The sequence below is a fragment of the Sus scrofa genome, chromosome 10 (genome assembly GCF_000003025.6).
Source record: "Sus scrofa isolate TJ Tabasco breed Duroc chromosome 10, Sscrofa11.1, whole genome shotgun sequence".
Taxonomy (NCBI): Eukaryota; Metazoa; Chordata; class Mammalia; order Artiodactyla; family Suidae; genus Sus; species Sus scrofa.
In genome coordinates this window covers 41,635,994-41,655,981 of record NC_010452.4, presented here as the reverse complement: position 1 = coordinate 41,655,981, position 19,988 = coordinate 41,635,994, and the positions used below count along the sequence as shown (strand labels likewise).

Genomic DNA, 19,988 nt, shown 5'->3' with positions numbered 1-19,988 from the left:
AAATCGGGGCTTTTCAGCAATCTCATCATTGATGGAAAGGATGTAAGACAAAACATTTGAGAAGATCAACCACTTAAATATACTTGTTTGTACACAGGTTTGGTCTTACACATGAGGATGACGCAGTAAGTGTTTAGGATACAGTCTCCAAAGGTTGCTTCACGATGAAGTAGAATCCTAGGCATGGACTTTGCTGACACTATGAATGCTATTTTCAGAAAAAATTCTTGTAAAAAACATGAACTTTGGGAGTTCCTAATGAGGCACAGTGGGTTAAGAATCTAACTGCAGTGGCTTGGGTTGCTGCAGAGGCATGGGTTCAATCCCCGGCCTAGCACAGTGGGTTAAAGGATCTAGGTTTGCCGCAGCTGAGCCATAGGTTGCAGCTGCAGTTCGGATTCAGTCCCTGGCCTGGGAACATCCATGTGGTGTGGGTGTGGCCATTAAAAAAAAAAATTGACATTGCTTTTTTCTAGATGAAACAAAGCAAATATGTAAAAGACCTTGTACCTTATATGATGCATTTGAAAAATCTCTGGATGTTTGAGCTGGAAAAGTAAAACATAATTCTCCTGCAATTTGGAACAAAACTACATAGATTGTGAGCTGAAGTGAAAAATGTTTCCTATGTTCATTTTTTTTAAATTATAGTTGATTTATAGTGTTGCGCCAATTTCAGCTGTACAACAAAATGATCCAGTCATACATCCTTTTTCTCATTATCTTCCATCATGTTCTGTCCCAAGAGACTGGATATAGTTCCCTGTGCTGTACAGTAGGACCTCATTGCTTATCCATTCTAAATGGAATAGTTGCATCTACTAACCCCAAATTCCCTTCTCCATCCATCCCCCTCCCCACTGGGAACCACAAGTCTGTTCTCTGTGTCTGTGAGTGTTCCTGTTTTGTAGATAGGTTCATTTGTGCCTGTATTCCTTTTTGAGACGTCATCTGAAGAAAAGTATCTATTTTTCCAGTTGAGAGAAGTTTGGTCTCTAAACCAAATTTTGTACAGCTATACTCTGATACTTCTTTTTTCTTTGTTTTCTTTTTTTGGCCATCCCATAGTATATGGAGTTCCCAGGCCAGGGATCAGATCCAAACCACAGTTGCAACCTAAGCTGAAGCTGCAGCAACATCAGATCCTTAACCCACTGTGCTGGGCCAGGGATCAAACCTGTGCCCTAGTGCTCCCAAGATGCTGCTGATCCCGTTTTGCTATAGCGAGAACTCCTACTCTGCTATTTCTATTCTTTTTTTTGCTGGGGGGGGATCTTTTTTAGGACCTCCCCTCCAGCATATGGAGGTTCCCAGGCTAGGGGTCTAATTGGAGCTGTAGTTGCTGGCCTAGACCACAGCTACAGCAATGGGAGACCTGAGCCACATCTGTGACCTACACCTCAGCTTACGGCAACACTGGATCCTTAACCTACTGAGCAAGGCCAGGGATCAGACCCGGGTCCTCATGGATATCAATCAGGTTCATTAACTGATGAGCCAGGATGGGATCTCCAATATTTCTATTCTTGACTCCTGTGGTTGACAGCAGTAGTTGAGAGAAATGGAAGTCTGTAATAAGTTCATCTGCAGGAGAGCCAACAGTGCTCTTTGCTGCTGATTCTGCAGCCAGGGTGTTGGATATTCGGGCCATGAATTGAGTTCTTCAGTTCGATTGCCCAGAGGATGCCAGTTCATACTCATAGAGCATATAGACCTGCCAAGTAGATGATGAAGCTTTATTAATTTTGCTTCCCTCAGAAGGAAAAAAAAAAGGTTATTATGACTACAACATCTTCTTGAGTAGAGAGAAAGTGCCTATGAAGGAAATAAAAATCAATCCAGAAAAATGTATGGACATCTAGAAGAAAAAACAACCTGAGTCATCTTTAGTCCAAGATCAGCAATGAAAAGAAAGAGGTCAAAGGCGTTTTGTTTCCTACATATTTTAGTATGTCTAATGAAGGACGAAGGACTGTCTGATTTGAACAAGTTACATTTGCCCAAATATGCTATGTTTCTTTGTCTTGCTTGGATGAGATTTCTTAAGAAAATGTAGTAACAACTGACCAAAGAATGGTTAGTAGGTCTAAGGCACTATGCCTCACCAGTAACTAAGTGAAAGAATTCAGAGTTTATTCCAACAAGAAAATATCCATCCTTAAGTACAGTAGAAAGAGACCAGCTGCAGAACAGGAAGAGTACAAGCTGGCCACCGGTGGAATGATGAAAAGGAGGAAAAGGAAGAGAGGCAGATGGAAGAAATGGAAGAGAAAGTGGGAAACCAAAAGGGCCTTCCACTCAGTCTGCTCTTATTACTCAAGAGGCACAGAAAATCAACAAAATCCCAGAAACAAGAAAAAAAATGACACATTTTAAGTGAATAAGAAAATGTCATTTACTGATGATGGTTCACCAGTAGCCACCAGTGTAGAAATCCATTTTGAAGGATTCCTTTTAAAATTTTTTTTATTAAAATATGGTTTATTTATAGTGTTTCTTTGCTGTGCAACAAACTGACCCAGTCACACAGACACACATACCTTTTTTTTTTCATGCTCTCTTCCATCATGTTCTAACCCAAGAGATTGGACATAGTGCCCTGCGCTCTACTGTAGGACCCCACTGCAGATCCATTCCAGATGTTCTAGTTTGCATTTTGAAGGATTCTCACGAAGAGGATTGTGATAGTATCAACCTTGATAAAGCAAAAGAGAGGCTTCAGGAAGAGGATACGTTTGATCAAGAAGAGTACAGGGGGAGTGCCCGTCGTGGCGCAGTGGTTAATGAATCCGACTAGGAACCATGAGGTTGGGAGTTCAATCCCTGCCCTTGCTCAGTGGGTTAATGATCCGGTGTTGCCGTGAGCTGTGGTGTAGGTCGCAGACGCGACTCGGATCTGGCGTGGCTGTGGTTCTGGTGTAGGCTGGCGGCTACAGCTCCGATTAGACCCCTAGCCTGGGAACCTCCCATGTGCCGCGGGAGTGGCCCAAGAAATGGCAAAAAGACCAAAAAAAAAAAAAAAAAAAAAAAAGGAATGCAGGAAGAAAGCTAAGGCAGAGCATAGGGGGAAAAGACTTGTCAAAAGGGAGACCACAGAGAAGCCAACAAGAGGCAGCCAGCAGCCAAAGATGAAGGGAGGGGTGGCATCTTTTAGGGCTGGGTGTGCTGGCCATGAAGAATTGGTCTATTCACTCTCAGATCCTGATAAATACAGACGTCTGAAGAATCAGGTAGTGAAGTTGGAAAATGAAACCAGTGATGCCAGGAGGAAGCAGAGCATGAGGAAGAGGACACCAGTGAGGTGGAAGGAGTGAACAAACACGGGGCAGTAGAAAGAAGGCCAAGAGGGAAACCTGCGAGCCTTTGGATACAGGCCTGTCTTTAGCAGAGGACAGAGAGGTTGTGTTATATCTGCTCAGACGTCAAAGCTAAACACTACTTGCTTTACTCTTCTAGAAACCCTTGGTTATGATTATGTGGGCCAGAAGTCAAAAAAAGGTCGGCTTTGGAACCACAAGGTACCGAGTCCCATGCTTAAAGGATCAGTGTGCCTTTGACAGAAGCGGTCATCTCTTTAACCCCTTCTTCCCCATCCCAGAATATACTTAAAGTGAGTAGATTAAGGAAATTTTCAGATCCTGTGTTCAGAATGCACGCTTCTGGATTGTATCCGTTCCTTTATTTTACTGCCAAGTTGTGGTGTTCTTGTCCCATTTTTAGAAATTCTCATCTTGCTTACTATGCAGAATATACTGTTTATTCTTTTGTTTGTTTATTAAACAACATTTCTCAGAACTCAATGTATTTAATATTTCCAAGGAGAGAATGTATGATGGAGCAGCACTAGTAAATAGTGAATATTTTCAAGTTGAGATTATTATCAATATGTCTTTTTTCCCATTTTTTTTTCTATTTATGGCCACACCTGCAGTATATGGAAGTCCCTGGGCTAGGGGTCGAATTAGAGCTGCAGCTGTAGGCCTATGCCACAGCCATGGTAACATCAGATCCAAGACGCATCTGCAACTTATGCTGCAGTTTGCAACAATGCCAGATCCTTAATCCACTGAGTGAGGCCAGGGATCGAACCTGAATCCTCACGGATACTGTGTCGGGTTCTTAACCTACTGAGCCACAGTGGGAACTCTGTATGTCCCATTTTTAATAAAAGTACAACCCCTAAGAATAAATTTAACAGAAGACATGCCAAAAATTCTGCTTTAGAAACTATGAAACATTACTGAGAAAAATTTTAAAAGACTTGAATAGATGATGAGAGATGACATGTTCAGGGACTGGAAGACTTGGTTAGATGACAGTTTTCCCCAAATTGATCTATAGATTCAATATAATCCCTAGCATAATCCCACAACTTTTTTTTTTTTTTTTTTTGGTAAAACTGACAAGCTGTAAAAGTTAGGTGGAAATGTAAAAGACTGAGATTGTCCCAAACAATAACAAAATCAAAACTGGTGGACTTGACTTCATAACATAACCATAAAGCTGCAATAAGCAAGACAATGTGATGCTGCCATAAAGATTCACAAGCAGATTGATGCAACTGAATAGAGAAGTCAAAATAGATGCAGAGTTATATGGTCATTTCATCTCAGCAGAGATCCAAAGCAGCCCCACGGGAAAAGGAAAGTTTTTCAGTAAGTGATTGTGGAATAACTGGATACCCATATGGAAAAAAATAAATCTCAATTCCTGTCTTGTACCACATGCAAAAATTAATCTGAGATGTATTACTAAAAGCTGGAACCATAAGGCTTTTAGAAAAAAAAATTAGAGAATATCTTCATGATCTGAGTTAGGCAAAGATTTAAATTCAAAAAAAGCAATAACCATTAGAGGAAAAAATTATAACTTAATCAGAAAAAAAAAAAAACTTAGGCTCATCAAAAGACACTGTTAAGAGAACAAAAAGGCAAGCCACAGACTGGGAAAAAATATTCACAAAACCTATAATTGTCAACAGACTACATAGATAAAGAATTTATACAACTCTGTAACAAAAACATAGACAATCAAAAACAAAAAAGCAAGGATAGGGGACAATGATTTGAAAAGTCACTTGATAACACTGACATTCCACAACAGAAGATAATTTGAATGGCCAGTAAGCATGTGATCAGTCAAAAGGGAAATGCAAGTTGCGGTGGTAGTTAGGTACCCACCTGAGTGGCTGGAATTAAATAGGTTGATAGCACCAAATATTAAAATATTTAAATAAATTAAATAGGTTGAGAGCCACATCTGTGACCTACACCACAGCTCACAGCAATGCCGGATCCTTAACCCACTGAGCAAGGCCTGGGATCAAACCCGCATCGTCTAGTCGGATACTAGTCGGATTCGTTTCCGCTGCACCGCAATGGGAACTCCTCTTTCTCTGTTTTTATGAAGTTGCAGAACAAGCAGATTTTGTCTATGAGGAAGAAGAATCAGAAGAGCTGTTGTCTCTGGGGATGGAGCAAGGAATGACTGCACTTTCTTTGAGGTGAGGATTATGCTTTGGGTTCCAAGATGTGTGCATTTTTAAAAATTCATGGATGCTTAAGATCTGTGCCTGCCATTGTGTGTAAATTTTACTCCAAAAGAGAGAAAAAGGAGCTCTGAAAAAATATCTCAAGGAGAAACTGTTCCATACCCAGCAGATTGGCAGAAGTGTCGGCAAAGCCCTGGGGTCCCCTGACCCTTTGTGCCTCGCTCTTGGTGGTGCGTATTAGATCAACCATATACAACTGTGTCAGTATCTAACCTGTGGATATACCAACCCAGCAGTTCCACTCCGAGGGATAGAAACCAAATGTACATAAAGAAACACGTATGGAGTTCCTCTTATGGCGCAGTGGAAACAATTCTGACTGGTGTCCATGAGGATGCGGGGTCAATCCCTGGCCTTGCGCAGTGGTTCAGGGATCCGATGTTGCCATGAGCTGTGGTGTAGGTCGCAGACAAGGCTCTTATCCTGCATCACTGGCTGTGGTGTAGGCTAGCAGCTGCAGCTCCAATTCGACCCCTAGCCTGGGAACTTCCATATGCCTCAAAACAGAAAAAAAAAACAGGAAAAAAAGAAGAAAAAAAGAAAGAAAAAAGAAAAGAAAAGAAAAAGAAGGAAACATGTATGGCAGTGTTCCAGAAATCTAGGAAGAACTCAGACAGCCATCAAGAAGAGAGGACATAAATTGTGCCCTATTCAAACATACCTCCATGGATGCACCTCATACACATAGAAGAATGCTTCTAATATGATTTCAACCAGTGTAATTGCAGCCAAAGTAATTCCATCCAAAATCTTGCACAATTAAACAGTAATTTGATTAGGGATATATTCGGTAACACTGTAACGGCAATCAAGACGAAAAATTCAGGGTATTTGAGGAGAAGCATGGCTAGGAGGAGTGGAATTGGAATGGAAAAGGCCATAATGGTGACCTCAAAGTTAACAGTAATGTTCTTTTCTCTAAACTTAGTAGTAGGAAGATAAGTGTTCTTTTTATTATTTTTCTTTATAACTTAGGCATATGTAAAAATGCTGTTTGGTATATATTCAATATTTAATAGCATTTCATGAAAGATATAATGTTCATGTAAAATTAAGTAATCTTTAGGAATTCTTCATTAGCAACAATACAATAGGCAAGATGTAAGAAGTTGGCTTTCTAATGTCATTTATGCAGATGTTTATCAAATGCCTGTACAGCCTGATAGGAAAGTGATAGTGGTTAAGCCCTTCTTTGGAGGCGAAGGTTTTGGCGACTATACCCTAAAATGACTTAGAAGAACTACTGAAATCTAAAATTAGGACAGTCTTACATAGGCCCAGCTTTAACTTCAGCCTCCAGATGCTAGTCCAGGGGACATCTGAAGACAGTCATTTAAGAGTTGGCGTGTCATGTGGACTGCTCATTGGTCAGTCATTAAATTTACCTTACAGACAGCTCATGGACAGTGTCTCCCATAATTTATCTTCTTGAAACTTAATCAAAATTCCCAGGATGCTGTGGCTAACACTTAGATCCCACTGCTCTTCTGTTGAATCTTAAACATTTTCAGGCTGTTTATAGATTTTTTTCATTTCCACATTTCCTGCAAAATTTGTGAATATTTTTCATTACATGAACTCAGCAGAAAATAAATATTGAACTCAGTAGCTATGATGTGGTCCTAAATTTGTAGCTTAAAATTAAAAGGGCTTACCCCAGTCCTTTACTCTTTATAAGTATTCACACATGCCTTTGGATGTCAAATAATAAATTCACAGTGCTAACTATCCAGCACAATGAGAGTCTGGGTGCTTATATAAAGTCCTTACATGTACCCAATTGCAATTCCAAAGCCTTATTGCTTCATTTATCACAGGAAGCACCAGAGTTCTGAAATGTTTTGTAAAGAAAGCTCCTCTACTTATATGAATTCTCAAGGGAATGTCCAAGAATATTATGCCAATTCAATCCTAAGTATTGAAGTTAGGGTTCTAAATGACATATAATAGTATGATTTATTTTCTGTCTTAAACTTTATAGGTCACAAAGGAAGATCCCCTCCTTTCATACAGCTTTTTATTTTTAAAGTGTCTGAGTGATGATAAAAACCTAAGCTTAAGAACTGTCAGATGATTTATGATATTTCATTTATTTTTCAAAGGATTGGGGTGTCACCAGTAAGCCTATTAGAATTGTAGGTTTAAAGTTCCTCGATTTTAAAAGAGACCAGCTGTGTAAACAAGTGTGTCGGCTTTGTAATTTAATTCTGGGTGATTTTTTTTTTTTTTAATACTTCAAAGTACCAAAGGAGACAGTTTTTCTTAGGTCATAAATACTTATTTATGTCATTATGATCTCCAACTTTCAAGTACATTTCAAGGTCTACTTTTTAAAATATTAATATGTTTTTATTGTGTTCTTTACAACCTCCAGACATTTTTCCTTTTGTCTACATCAGTCTGCCTTTCTTCATGGGCCAACATACATCAAAGTGGAATGTGGATGAACTGGAGGAAGACTACTTTAAGAAATCAGAATTCTGTAGTCAGGGATGGATAACCTCAGCTATTTTTGGGAATGTGCTGTAAGCACCTTAAAGCTATTTTTTTTGTGTTATTAACTTTAGAATCAGGCAGAATTAAAATTAATACCCACCCCATGTACCTGTTACAGTTTCTCCCAAATAGCCATATCCAGAATAACAGTAGACTACAATGCAGATTCTATTCAGGTCTTTCCGGTTTTACTTGAACTCGCTTGTGTATGCATATATTTAGTCGCTATGCACTTTTTTGTATTAAAGTATAGCTGATTTACAAAGTTTCTTCAATTTCTGTTGTACAGCAAAGTAACCCGGTCACGCCCAGTTCCCTGTGTCGTACAGTAGGACCGCATTGCCCATCCATTCCCAATATAACAGTCCGCATCCCCAAACCTGAACTGCCCATCCACTTTCTATCACATGTATAGACAGCTTCTCGCATCTGCCATAGTCCAGACGCAGAACAGTGCCATCACAGGGATTGCTCATGTTGCTGTTTTATGACCACACACATCTGCATCCCCCACTTCCCAGCCCTAAACCTTGGCAATCTCTAATCTGTTCTCTAGTTCTATAATACTGTCAATTCAATAATGTTATATACACAGAACCTTAGAGTATATAATCTTTAGGACTGACTTTTTTTTTTTTTTTTTTAATGGCGACACTTGCAGCATATGAAGTTCCTGGGTGAGGGATTGAATCTGAGCCACAACTGTGACCTATGCCACAGCTGCAGCAATACCGGATCCTTACCTCCTGCACTGGGATGGGGACTGAACACACATCTCTGCAGAGATAGTGCTGGACCCTTAACCTGCTGTACCATAGCAGGAACTCCTAGGATTGACTTTTTTATTTAGCATAATTCCCTTCACATTTGTTGATATTGTTGTGTGTATCATCGTTTGCTCTTTTTATTACTGAGTAGTATTTAATCAAAATTTATTTTGATTTTTAGTTTTCACTCCTATAGACACATAAAATATGAGACAGTTAAAATAGCAGTTTAAAAGTTGTTTACGATAGCATTACAGTGTATCAGTTAAAAATTCCAGATAAGTTTTAGAATCCTTCGAGTCATTTCATTTGGACTTGTCTATGCCTTAACATACTAAGCCCAGGTGAATTGGCATCTCTGCACTGAAAACATATTTCCAGTAGGAAAAAATAAGATAATTTTATGCCCTAACAGTACCTCATTCTAATAAAAAATTAAATTGGAGAAAAAGGAGTCGCTTATACTGTACAAAACAGGTCCTTGTTTTGATTCCAGCAAATTTACTGTTTCGTTTTTTTTTTCTTTCATATAGTGTATGTTTATCCAACTAGTTCTTTTCCTACAGCCTCTTATTATACAAGTAACTCTCCTTACCCTTGTGCCTGCGTCTGTTAAATGTGATAGATAAAGCCGTAGGTATGGATGAGATCTTCCAGGAAGAGACTGTAGAGTGAGAGCCGAGGTTTGCCTTGAAGAGCTCCAAGACTTAATGGCCAAGGATGGCCGGAAGGGCAGCAGGAAGAAAGCAGGGGCTTCTGGTTCATGGAGGCTAAGAGAAAAGAGGGTGTGAAGAAGGAAATAAGATGAGGGCTGGGCAGCACCTGGGGGTGACTTTAGCAGAAGAGATTTTGGAGGCGTGGTGGGACTAAAGACCATTCGAAGAGAGTGGGAGAGGTGGAGATGGCAACTCTATGGAGTTTACCTGAGCCGGGAAGTTTATCTAGGTACACAGGCCTACCTGAGGGATGAAGAGAGAGGGAGAGCTGGCGCCAGTGGTTTTATATATGACCTTGTGGCTGTTTCAGTGGAAGAGCCTTGGGTATGTTTATTTAATTGTGTGTGTGTGTGTGTGTGTTTTTAAGGTCACATGGGTGGCATCTGGAGGTTCCCAGGCTAGGCGCTGAATCAGCTGCAGCTGCCAGCCTACCCCACAGCCATAGCAACGCAAGATCCAAGCTACTTCTGTAACCTACACCACAGCTCAAGGCAACGCCGGATCCTTAACCCACTGAGCAAGACCAGGAAGCGAACCTGCATCCTCATTACCACTGAGCCATGACAGGAACTCTAAGACTTGGGTGTGTTTAAAGGCCCGTGCAAAAGATCTGATTAAAAGAGAGGTTGATGTACAAGCTAGAGAAGGAAGGATATTTTCATATTGTTGGGAAAACCGGAGAGGATAGGACTCAGGGCATGGCAGAGAGCCTGGCCTTGGAAGGGGCAGGGGCTGGACAGCGTGTGGGTAACATGTTGTGTGTGATGCAGGGAAGGTGAATGACTTTGCACCCGACGTCTCTTCTCTGGGAGATGGAGGTGAAATGGTCTAGAAAAGGGGAGTGGAGAGAAGCACGGCAATGGAGGTTTGAATTGAGGAGAGAAGGTTTAATGTTAGTCATCGAGGAGACTGGCTCTTGAGTTAATAAAATATCTGGGCAGTAGAGTTCCTAGTTGACCACAAATGCCCTTTCTGAACAATTGCAGGATTTGAGGAAATGAGGAAGTGGGATACAGGAAAAGATCTGGATTGCCCTATATATAGCTCTTCCTTGTCCATTTCTCCTGGGAATCAGATCTGCATTAAAGGTGTAAGGTGCTATATATACTGTGGAAAATTTCAAACACATTTTTCAAACACATTTTTTTAAAAGCAAATATTTGTTCATTTTATAATTCAAATATATTTGTGTGATATCACTTATCATGTCTCCTCTTTGAGTTATCAATTTAGTGATTTGACTTCTGTTTTTTTTTTCTTAGAAAGTCTTGCCAAAGATTTGTCAATTTTTTTTATATTTTTAAAAAAACTAGTTTCTTTAATCTTTTCCACTGTCTTTTTACTCTCTATTTCATTTATTTCCACTCCCAGTCTTTGTTGTTTACTTCCTTCTGCTAACCTTCGGCTTTATTCTTTTTTTTCTGGTTCTTTGAGGCATAAAACCAGGTTGTTTGACAGAGTTCCCTGGTGGCTCAGTGGGTTAAGAATCCAGCGTTGTCACTGCTGTGGCTCTGGTTACAGCTGTGGCATGGGTTTGATCCCTGGCCTAAGAACTTTCACATGCTATGGGTATAGCCCCAGAAAATAATAATAAAGTTAGGTTCTTTGAGAGTTTTCTTTTTTCTTAATGTAGGCATTTATTTCTATAAACTGCCTTCTTAGAACTGCTTTTGGTGCATTCCATATTTCTTGGTGTGTTGTATTGGTATGAACAGTTACGTTCCCACAAATTGAACAACCTAGAAAAAAATGGTTAACTTCCTAGAAAAATACAACCTTCCAAGACCAAGTCATAAATTGAAAATCTGAACAGACTGATGACTAGTAAGGAGATCAGGTTAGTAATCAAAAAAAACTTCCTTTATTAAAAAAAAAAAAGTCCAGGACAAATGGTTTCATTGGTGAATTCTACCAAATATTTAAAGAATTATTAATAGTAATCCTTCTCAAACTCTTCCAAAAAATAGAATAGGAGCAAACACTCCCAGACTCATTTTACTAAGTCAGCATTGCCCCCAAATTCAAAGTTAGACATGGACACTGCAGGAAAAGAAAATGACAGGTCATTATCCCTGATGAACACAGATGCAGAAATCCACAACAAAATATAAGCAACCTACTTCCAAAAGTACATTAAAAAGCTTATACACCATCATCAACTAGGATTTATTCGAGGGATACCAGGAATACAAGAATGATTCAACAAGTGCAAATCAAAGAAAGTGGCACACCACATTAATAAAATATGGAGCATCTCAGTAGATACAGAAAAAGCATTTTAAAAATTTCAACATTGTTCCATGATAAGAACTCTCAACAAAGTGGATATTGAATGGAACATACTGCAGCTTAATAAAGGCCATATGTGATAAGCCTAGTGCTAACATCATACTCAATGAAAAGGCAGAAGCTTTTCCTCTAAAATCCAGAACAAGACAGTAATGCCAAGTCTTGACACTTTTATTTAACATAGTGGTGGGAGTCCTGGCCAGAGCAATTAGGCAAGAAAAAGAAATAAAAGGCATCCATGTCCAAAAGAAAGGAGAAAAATTATCTCTATTTGTGTATGACATGATATAATATATAGAAAATCCTGAAAGCTCACCAAAAAAACTGTTAATAAATTCAGTTAAGTTTCAAGATATAAATTTAATATAAAAATATTACTCTTCTCTATACACTCACAATGAACTCTAAGAGAAAGAAATTAGAAGACAATCCTATGTACAGTACAAAAATAATAAAGTACTTAGAAATGAATTTAACTAAGGAGGTGAAAGCTCAAGCTATACACTAATAAACTGATGAAAGAAATTAAGGAAGGCACAAGTAAATAAAAAGACATTCTGTGCTATGCTCATGGAAGAATTACTATTCTGAAAACATCCACATTACCCTAAGTAATCTACAGATTCAAAACAATCCCTATAAAAATTCCAATAGCATTTTTCGCAAAAATAGAAAAAAACAAATTCCAAAATAAATTTGTAGGGAACCACAAAAGATGCTGAATAGACAAAGCAATCTTGAGAAGACGGGGAAAAAATGAGGCAGCACACTGCTAGGGTTCAAATTATATTACAAACTATAATAATCAAACCAGTATAATTATAGGCATAAAAACAGACACATAGATCAGTGGAACAGAATAGAGAGCACCCAAACTAAACTTCTATGTATATGATCAAATAATATTTGCAAAATCCCAATGGGGAAAGAATAGTTTCTTCAGTAAAAGATGATAGGTGGGAATTCCCATTATGGCTCAGTGGAAATGGACCCAACTAGTATCCATGAGGACTCAGGTTCAATCCCTGTTCCTACTCAATGGGTTAAGGATCTGCATTGCCGTGAGCTGTGGTGTAGATTGCAGACAGAGCTCAGATCTGGTGTTGCCATGACTATGGCGTAGGTCAGCAGCTGCAGCTCCAATTCAACCCCTAGCCTGGGAACTTCCATATGCCACAGGTGCAGCCCTAAAAAAGCAGTCAATCAATCAAGTTGGGAAAACTGGACCTATTCTAACGCCATACACAAAAATCAACTCAAAATGAATTAAAGAATTGAACATAATATCTGGAAACCATAAAACTCCCGAAAATATAGAGGGTAGTCTCAACTTTAACTCAATTTTTAATTTGGCAGAAAAAGCAAAGGCAACAGAAGCAAAAATAAATAGGTGTGACTATATCAAACTAAAAACTCATGCAGGAGTTCCCATTGTGGCTCAGTGGTAAAGAACCTGACTAGTGTCTATGAGCCTCACTGAGTGGGCTGGGTCTCTGGTGTTGCCATGAGCTGTGCTGTAGGCTGGCAGCTGCAGCTCCAATTTGACCCCTAGCCTGGGAACTTCCATATTCTGCAGGTACAACCCTAAAAAGAAAAAAAAATAGTCTATCCTGGAGTTCCCTCGGATCTTATTTATCTCAGGTCTGAAAATTTGTACCCTTTACAAACTTTTTCGTTTCCCTAATATTCCAGCCCTTGGCAACCACTTTTCTATTTTCTATTCTCTGTTTCTTTGAGGTCAGATTTTTTTTTTTTTTTAGATTCCACACATAAGTCTTACTCTCACTGGCCTATTATACATCACTTAGTATAACATCCTCCAGATTCATTCACGTTGCTGCAACCTTAGGATGGCTGCTATCAAAGAAACAGTTGATAGCAAGTGCTAGTGAGGATGTGAAGAAAAGAGAACCATTGTACAAGGTTGGTGGAAATATCAATTGGCAAAGTATACAAGAGTTCCTCAAATTAAAAATAGAACTACCATATGAGGCAGCAGTCCCACTTCTGGGAATATATCCAAGGTAAAGAAAACTTTTATCTCAATAGTCCAGAGATAATCTCGACTCCCATGTTCACTGAAGCATTGTTCACAACAGCCGATGTATAGAAACAACCTAAGTGTCCATCAAGGGATAAATGGGCCAAGAATATATGGGGTATGTATGTATGTGTGTGTGTGTATATATATGTATGTATAAATATATATATGTGTGTATAAATATATATACATATATATATTTTTGGCTGCTCCTTGGCTTATGGAGTTCCCAGGCCAGGGATCAGATCTGAGCCACAGTTGCAGCCTATGCCACAACTGCGACCTGCGCCACAGCTGCAGCAACGCCAGATCCTTTAAACCACTATGCTGGTGGAGGATTGAACCTGTGTCCTAGTGCTGCAAAGATGCCACTGATCCCATTGCGCCACAGCAAGAACTCCTATACATGTTAATTCTTTAAAAGGAAGGAAATCCCGTTAGTTGTGGCAACATGGATGAATCTGGAGGGTGTTATACTAAATGACATAAATAGACCAATGCAAGAAAAACTTATATGTGGAATCTGGAAAAAAAAAAAAAAAAAAGTCGAGCTCGTAGAAACAGAGAATAGAAAATAGAAAAGAGGTTGCCAGGGCTTGGAATGTCAAGAAAATAGGGAAGAGTCAGTAAAAGGGTACAAACTTTCAGATATAAGATGAATAATATCTGAAGGAACTCCAGGGAAGACTTTTTTTTTTTTCTTTTTAGGGTCGCACCTGCGGAATATGGAGCTTCCCAGGATGATGTCGATTGCTATGCGACATCCACAGCAATGAGGGATCCGAGTTGCATCTGTGACCTACACCACAGCTCGTGGCAATGCCAGATCCTTAACCCACTGAGCAAGGCCAGGGATTGAACCCACATCCTCATGGATACTAGTCAGGTTCATAACCCAATGAGCCACAGCAGGAACTCCCAGAGATGTTTTTTTATGGGCAAGACTTTTCAGTTAGCTTTTTAAGTACAGGACTTGTATTTATCCAAGCAAACTGCTGAGTTTGGACCCTGCAGGTGTTCATCAAGTAAATTGTGGAAAAGGGGATAGATATTGCAGTTCTCTAATACTGTGGGGCACATTTTATTTGATCGGCGATTTTTAATAAAACATACTGTTTTAGCAAGCCTTTGCCAAGTAGATAAATGTTCCTATTTGAAATAGCAGTGACTTCTACCTTTTTAACCTGCCAAAAGAATTGCTTTATCTTAACCTATTCAACTTTTCTTTATTTAATGTAACTGAGAAATATGTGTTGTAATTGATGTACTATATTTATTCTTTCATATTTTTCAAATTATGAACATTTCTCTTTGCTGGAACTACATTACTCTAAGATTTTGATACTTTTTGTAATGATTCTCCTGGATGTTTTCAATTCTAGAATATATGAAGTTTTTAGTCTTGATTTTTGATCGGAAAGATACAGTGAATACAGTAGCTTCAGGTTTAGATGTGAATTTATAATTGGTTTGGGAAAAACAGTGTTGACACAAAAATTATCTAAAAGATACTTTAAAATTTATATTTTGTTTTCGTCATTATTTGTCAAGAATGCTCTAGTTGGAAGGATAATGTGTTCCTGTATTTATGAGTACAGCTGACCTTGAACAACCCGAGGCTTAGGAACACCAACACTCTGGCCAGTTGAAAATCCTAGTACATTTGTAGATGACCCTACATATTCCCAGTTCCTTTGTATCAGCCTTTCCTCCATATCTGCGATCCCACACCCATGGATTCACCCCACCGAAGATCATAGTACTGTACTAGTTACTACTGAAACAAATTCATGGATAAGTGAATTCATTTACCCACATAGTTCAAACCTGTGTTGTTCAAGGATTAACTGTATTTTTTTTACCAAAATACAAATAAAGACTGTTTGAGCCAGTGATTCTCCAAAGTTAGTGGTGTATCCGTACTAAGAGATAAAGTCCCTCTCTGTTCCCTCTGTGAGATCATGGCTCTTCCTCCATCCTCTGTGACCCCCAGACCCCTCCTGAGAACCTTCCATGCTGAATACACAGGCATGGATTATCTTCAGTCTAATCCAGTTTGGAAGTGCCCACAGTCATCCTCTGCTGTATCTTTGCCTCTTTGCCCACCTGTGTTTGTAGAAAGCTTTGTCCTGGGAGTGGAGAAAAAGATATCTTGTCATTACCAGATTCTTGCAGACATGTACCAGATGGGATCTGGAAATTTATTGAAGCATGGTCCTCTTGTCTCTGCTGAAACACCTATTAGCTCCTACCTTCCCTCAACCTGAATATTCTCTTTCGCTTTCCAGAGAACCTCAGGTCTTGCCCCTTTCCTGTTCCTATAGCCTCAGTTGCATCTTCTTCCCCACTTTCCTGAGATCTTCAGGAAGGCCTTACATCTTGCTACATCCAGGCATGGGTAGAATGTTAAGAGCTCCAGGGTCTTGCTTCTCCGGAAGTGCTCAATTGAGCTTGGGAGCCTCAGGAACCAGTATGAAAGATCTAGCCAGGCACGCTGTGAATGCGAACAAATGCACCTGCTGTTACCTTAATATTGATCATGAAGACAGTCTTAAATATCTCCTTGCATCCCTATTATCATCACTGCCATCTCTCTGTACCATAGTCGTAGGGATGTATTGTGAAGTGGTTATCAAAGTTGGAAGAAGACACGACAAGCCAGCATGACAAATGTATTTTTAGGTTCAGGTGTGGATTTCTTGGTGGAGACCTTGACTGCGTAAGCCACAGTTCCTTCTAAAATGCTTTTGTTATACCAAACTTTTCACACACAGTTAGACTGCACAGTAGTGACATTAACTTAGGATGGAAAGCACCCTTCTATGATTACCACCACCTCTTACAAGTTTGAAGATGATTCACCCGTGCCGTATTAAGAAGTAAACTGCTTGTATTATTTTTAATAAGAGAACACAGGATATAAGTGTTGTTATTCAGGGTGAAAATGAAAAAGAGTGAGGAGGATGAGGACTAGGAAAAGCAAATTAGGGGGTTCCCTGGTAGCTGAGTGGATGAAGCATTGACATTGTCATGGCTCTGGCTCAAGTTGCTGTTGTGGTCTTCAGTCCCTGGTCCCTCCTGCATGCCGTGGGCACAGCCAAAAAGAAAAGGAAATTAGAGTCAAAAAGTTATTTTTCTGAGATTTATCATTTCAGATGCTTAGACTTTTTTTTTTTTTTTTTTTTTTTGGTCTTTATAGGGCCACACCTGTGGCACATGAAGTTCCCAGGCTAGGGGTTGAATTGGAGCTATAGCTGCTGGCCTACACCACAGCCACAGCAATGCCAGATCCAAGCTGTGTCTGTGACTTACGCTATAGCTCATGGCAATGCTGGATCCTCAACCCACTGAACAAGGCCAGGGATAAGACCCACATCCTCATGGATACTAGTCGGTTTCGTTACTGCTGAGCCGTGACGGGAACTCCCGGTTTAGACTTTGAGTTCTGTTTTTTGAAAACATAAAATCTCAGCCCAGAACCCAGATCTCTGCATTTTGTTCAGTTAGAAACGTTTGATGTATTTTTGGAGTCTAATTTTCCTATTGCCCAGGTAAAGATGGCAATTATTTAGTAGCAGTTCATAGATATTATGTGTCAGATACTGAGTGTTGATTATATAGTAATCAGAACCAAAAGTTAAGTATATCTTTGGATTTGTAACTTCATATAATTTAGGAGTCATTGCTTAGGTCTTATCCACATACTTATACATCGAGAAATCTTAGTACTTTACTGAAGTGGTAAGCTTTTATATTATAGACTAGAATAAGGTAAATATCTTGTAGATTTTTCTTAAGATCTAAATACTGTGTCTCTTTTTCAATAAATGTAAATGTGACCCTCATGTTATGCAGATAGTATTATTTTGTGTTTTTCTTTTAAGTTTGAAAATCCAATTGTCTTTTCTGAGTATGTTGGTAAAAGACAACAAATTTTATCTTCTACACATTTTGAGGGAAAATTACCACAAACCTCACATAAGGATAATATAAAGATTTTATTAGAAAAAACAAATTTCACATTGATGTAGGTACCAAATTTCCAAATTTGCCTCCTAAGTCTTACTTTTAAAAAGTCTGCAGTGGATACTACTTCCAGAGTATATATCATAAATGAAGCTTGTTAATTGTGAAATGTATTTTTGCTATATAATGCAAAATATGATTTGTCATAAAGTGCTTTGGCAAACTAAATTTCAGTATTATTTTTCTGAAGTAACATTTTCACATTTCACCATGCACTTTTTTTTTTATTTGCAGGGTGCTTTGCAGTCATTTATTTACACCACGCCCAGGAGGTAGATATGAAATTAATCAGGAAAGATAGAACAGCTATATTGATTTCCTATTTTGCTTTCCTTAGAGTTCTTCAGAACAGATGTGTTTAGGAGCAGATCTAAATCAGAGATCACTGTGCATACCTCTTACTGTTAGGGTGATATTAAATGGAATGGCGAATACTTAGAAAGGTAAACCACCTAGACCAGAGGAATATGTCTAGGGCACTCCACTCAACAAGGGCAGAGTACACATCCTTTCTAATGCATATGGACCAGTCTTCAGGATAGACTATCTGCTAGGCCATAAAACAAGCCTCAAGAAGTGAAAAATGTATTGAAATCATGCAAAATATATGCTCAGACCACAATAGACTACAATTAGAAATAAGCAGCAGAAGGAAATTTGGAAAATTCACAAATATATGGAAATTAAACAATACACTCCTAAATAGCCAGTGGGTCAAAGAAGAAATCACAGGGAAATTAAAAAATAATTTGATGTAAGGTAACTTAAAATACAAGGTACTGAAATTTATAGGATGCAGCAAAAGACAGCAGTGTTGAGGGGAATGTATAGCTTCAAATGCCTATATTTAAAAAGGCCACATGTGATTTTATTTATATGAAATTTCCAGAATAAGCAAATCTATATAGAGAGAAAATAGATCAGTGATTTCCAGGGATGGGCAGTGTGGCAGCTGCTAACAAATATGTTTCCTTTTAGACCGATGGGATAGTTTGGACTTAGATGGTGCTGAGCATTATACAACTTTTTGAATATATTAAAACCCACTGAATTGTACATTTTAAAAGGGTTAGTTTTATGGTATGTGAATCATATCGCAAATATAAATAAATAGATATGGGCTGAGCCCCTCCCAGGTGTCCTGCTATTGTGCCAGATGCTTTGGGTACCATGTGAACACAAAGGGATGCAGACTCTGCCTTCTCGAGTCTGTTGGGTGCACTTGACATTATCCAGGTAGTTACAGGTGTGTTGAGTGTTCCAAGGGAGAGAGATGCTAGTTCACAGAGATGATGGTGATGATGATGATGATGATGATGATGATGATGATGGTGATGATGGTGGTGGTGGTGGTGGTGGTGGTGGTCTTTCTATAGCCACACCTGTATATGGAAGTTCCTGGGCTAAGGGTTGAATCAAAGCTGCAGCTGTGACCTATATCATAGTTTGCAGCAATGCCAGATCCCTAACCCACTGGGCGAGGCCAGGGGAGTGAACCCACATCCTCACAGACACTAATGTTGGGTTCTTAACCTGCTGAGCCACCGTGGGAACTTGGTCCACATAGATTATTGAGCCAGACCAGATCAGACAGTTCCCCTGAGGAAGTGGAACTGCCTTCCCATCTGAAGGATGAATTCAGATTATCGAGAAGAAAAGCATCACAGGGAGGTGACCAGCAAGTAAAAGATGGTTGATGGCAGAGCCATTGTGTATTCCAGAAACTGAAGGAAGGCCAGTGTGCCCTGGGCTGCAGAGAGAGAGGGTGAGGAGTACAGGATGAAACAGAGGAGCCGGCCAAGGCCAGGCGGTGCCAAACTTCATGGATGTGCTCAGGATCCTAATGGTGTTGATCCTGAGACAGCACGCTCTAACTTATGTTGTAAAAACGTCACTGTGGCTGTGTTGGTTATGAAGGAGCAGCAGAAGCTAGTATTCAGTGGTCCTGCCAGGGAATGACAGAGCACTGTGTGCCAGGTAATCGGCCATGAATTTAAGAAGAAATAGATGTATCTGGGGGGTGTTTTAAGAGATAAAATTGACACCATCTGGTGAACACCTAGATATGGGAAGGGAGGGGGCAGTAAGGCAGGACTTCTGGA

The 19,988-nt window shown here is 39.4% G+C and overlaps 1 protein-coding gene across 18 annotated transcripts in view; it reads left to right on the top strand.

Moving 5' to 3' along the window:
- Nucleotides 1-19,988, top strand: part of ZNF438 (zinc finger protein 438) — a 440,040-nt gene that overhangs the window by 358,410 nt on the left and 61,642 nt on the right. For 2 of the 18 annotated variants that reach the window (XM_021064197.1, XM_021064200.1), the window contains one exon: nt 5,410-5,503. The exons of 14 other annotated variants lie outside the window; for them this stretch is intronic. In XM_021064197.1, the coding sequence (XP_020919856.1) occupies nt 5,410-5,503 (94 nt within the window). Of the gene's footprint in view, nt 1-5,409; nt 5,504-7,925; nt 9,991-19,318; nt 19,864-19,988 lie in introns of those variants that run through there. 2 more of the 18 variants (XR_002336133.1, XM_013989722.2) reach the window with 2 other exon arrangements.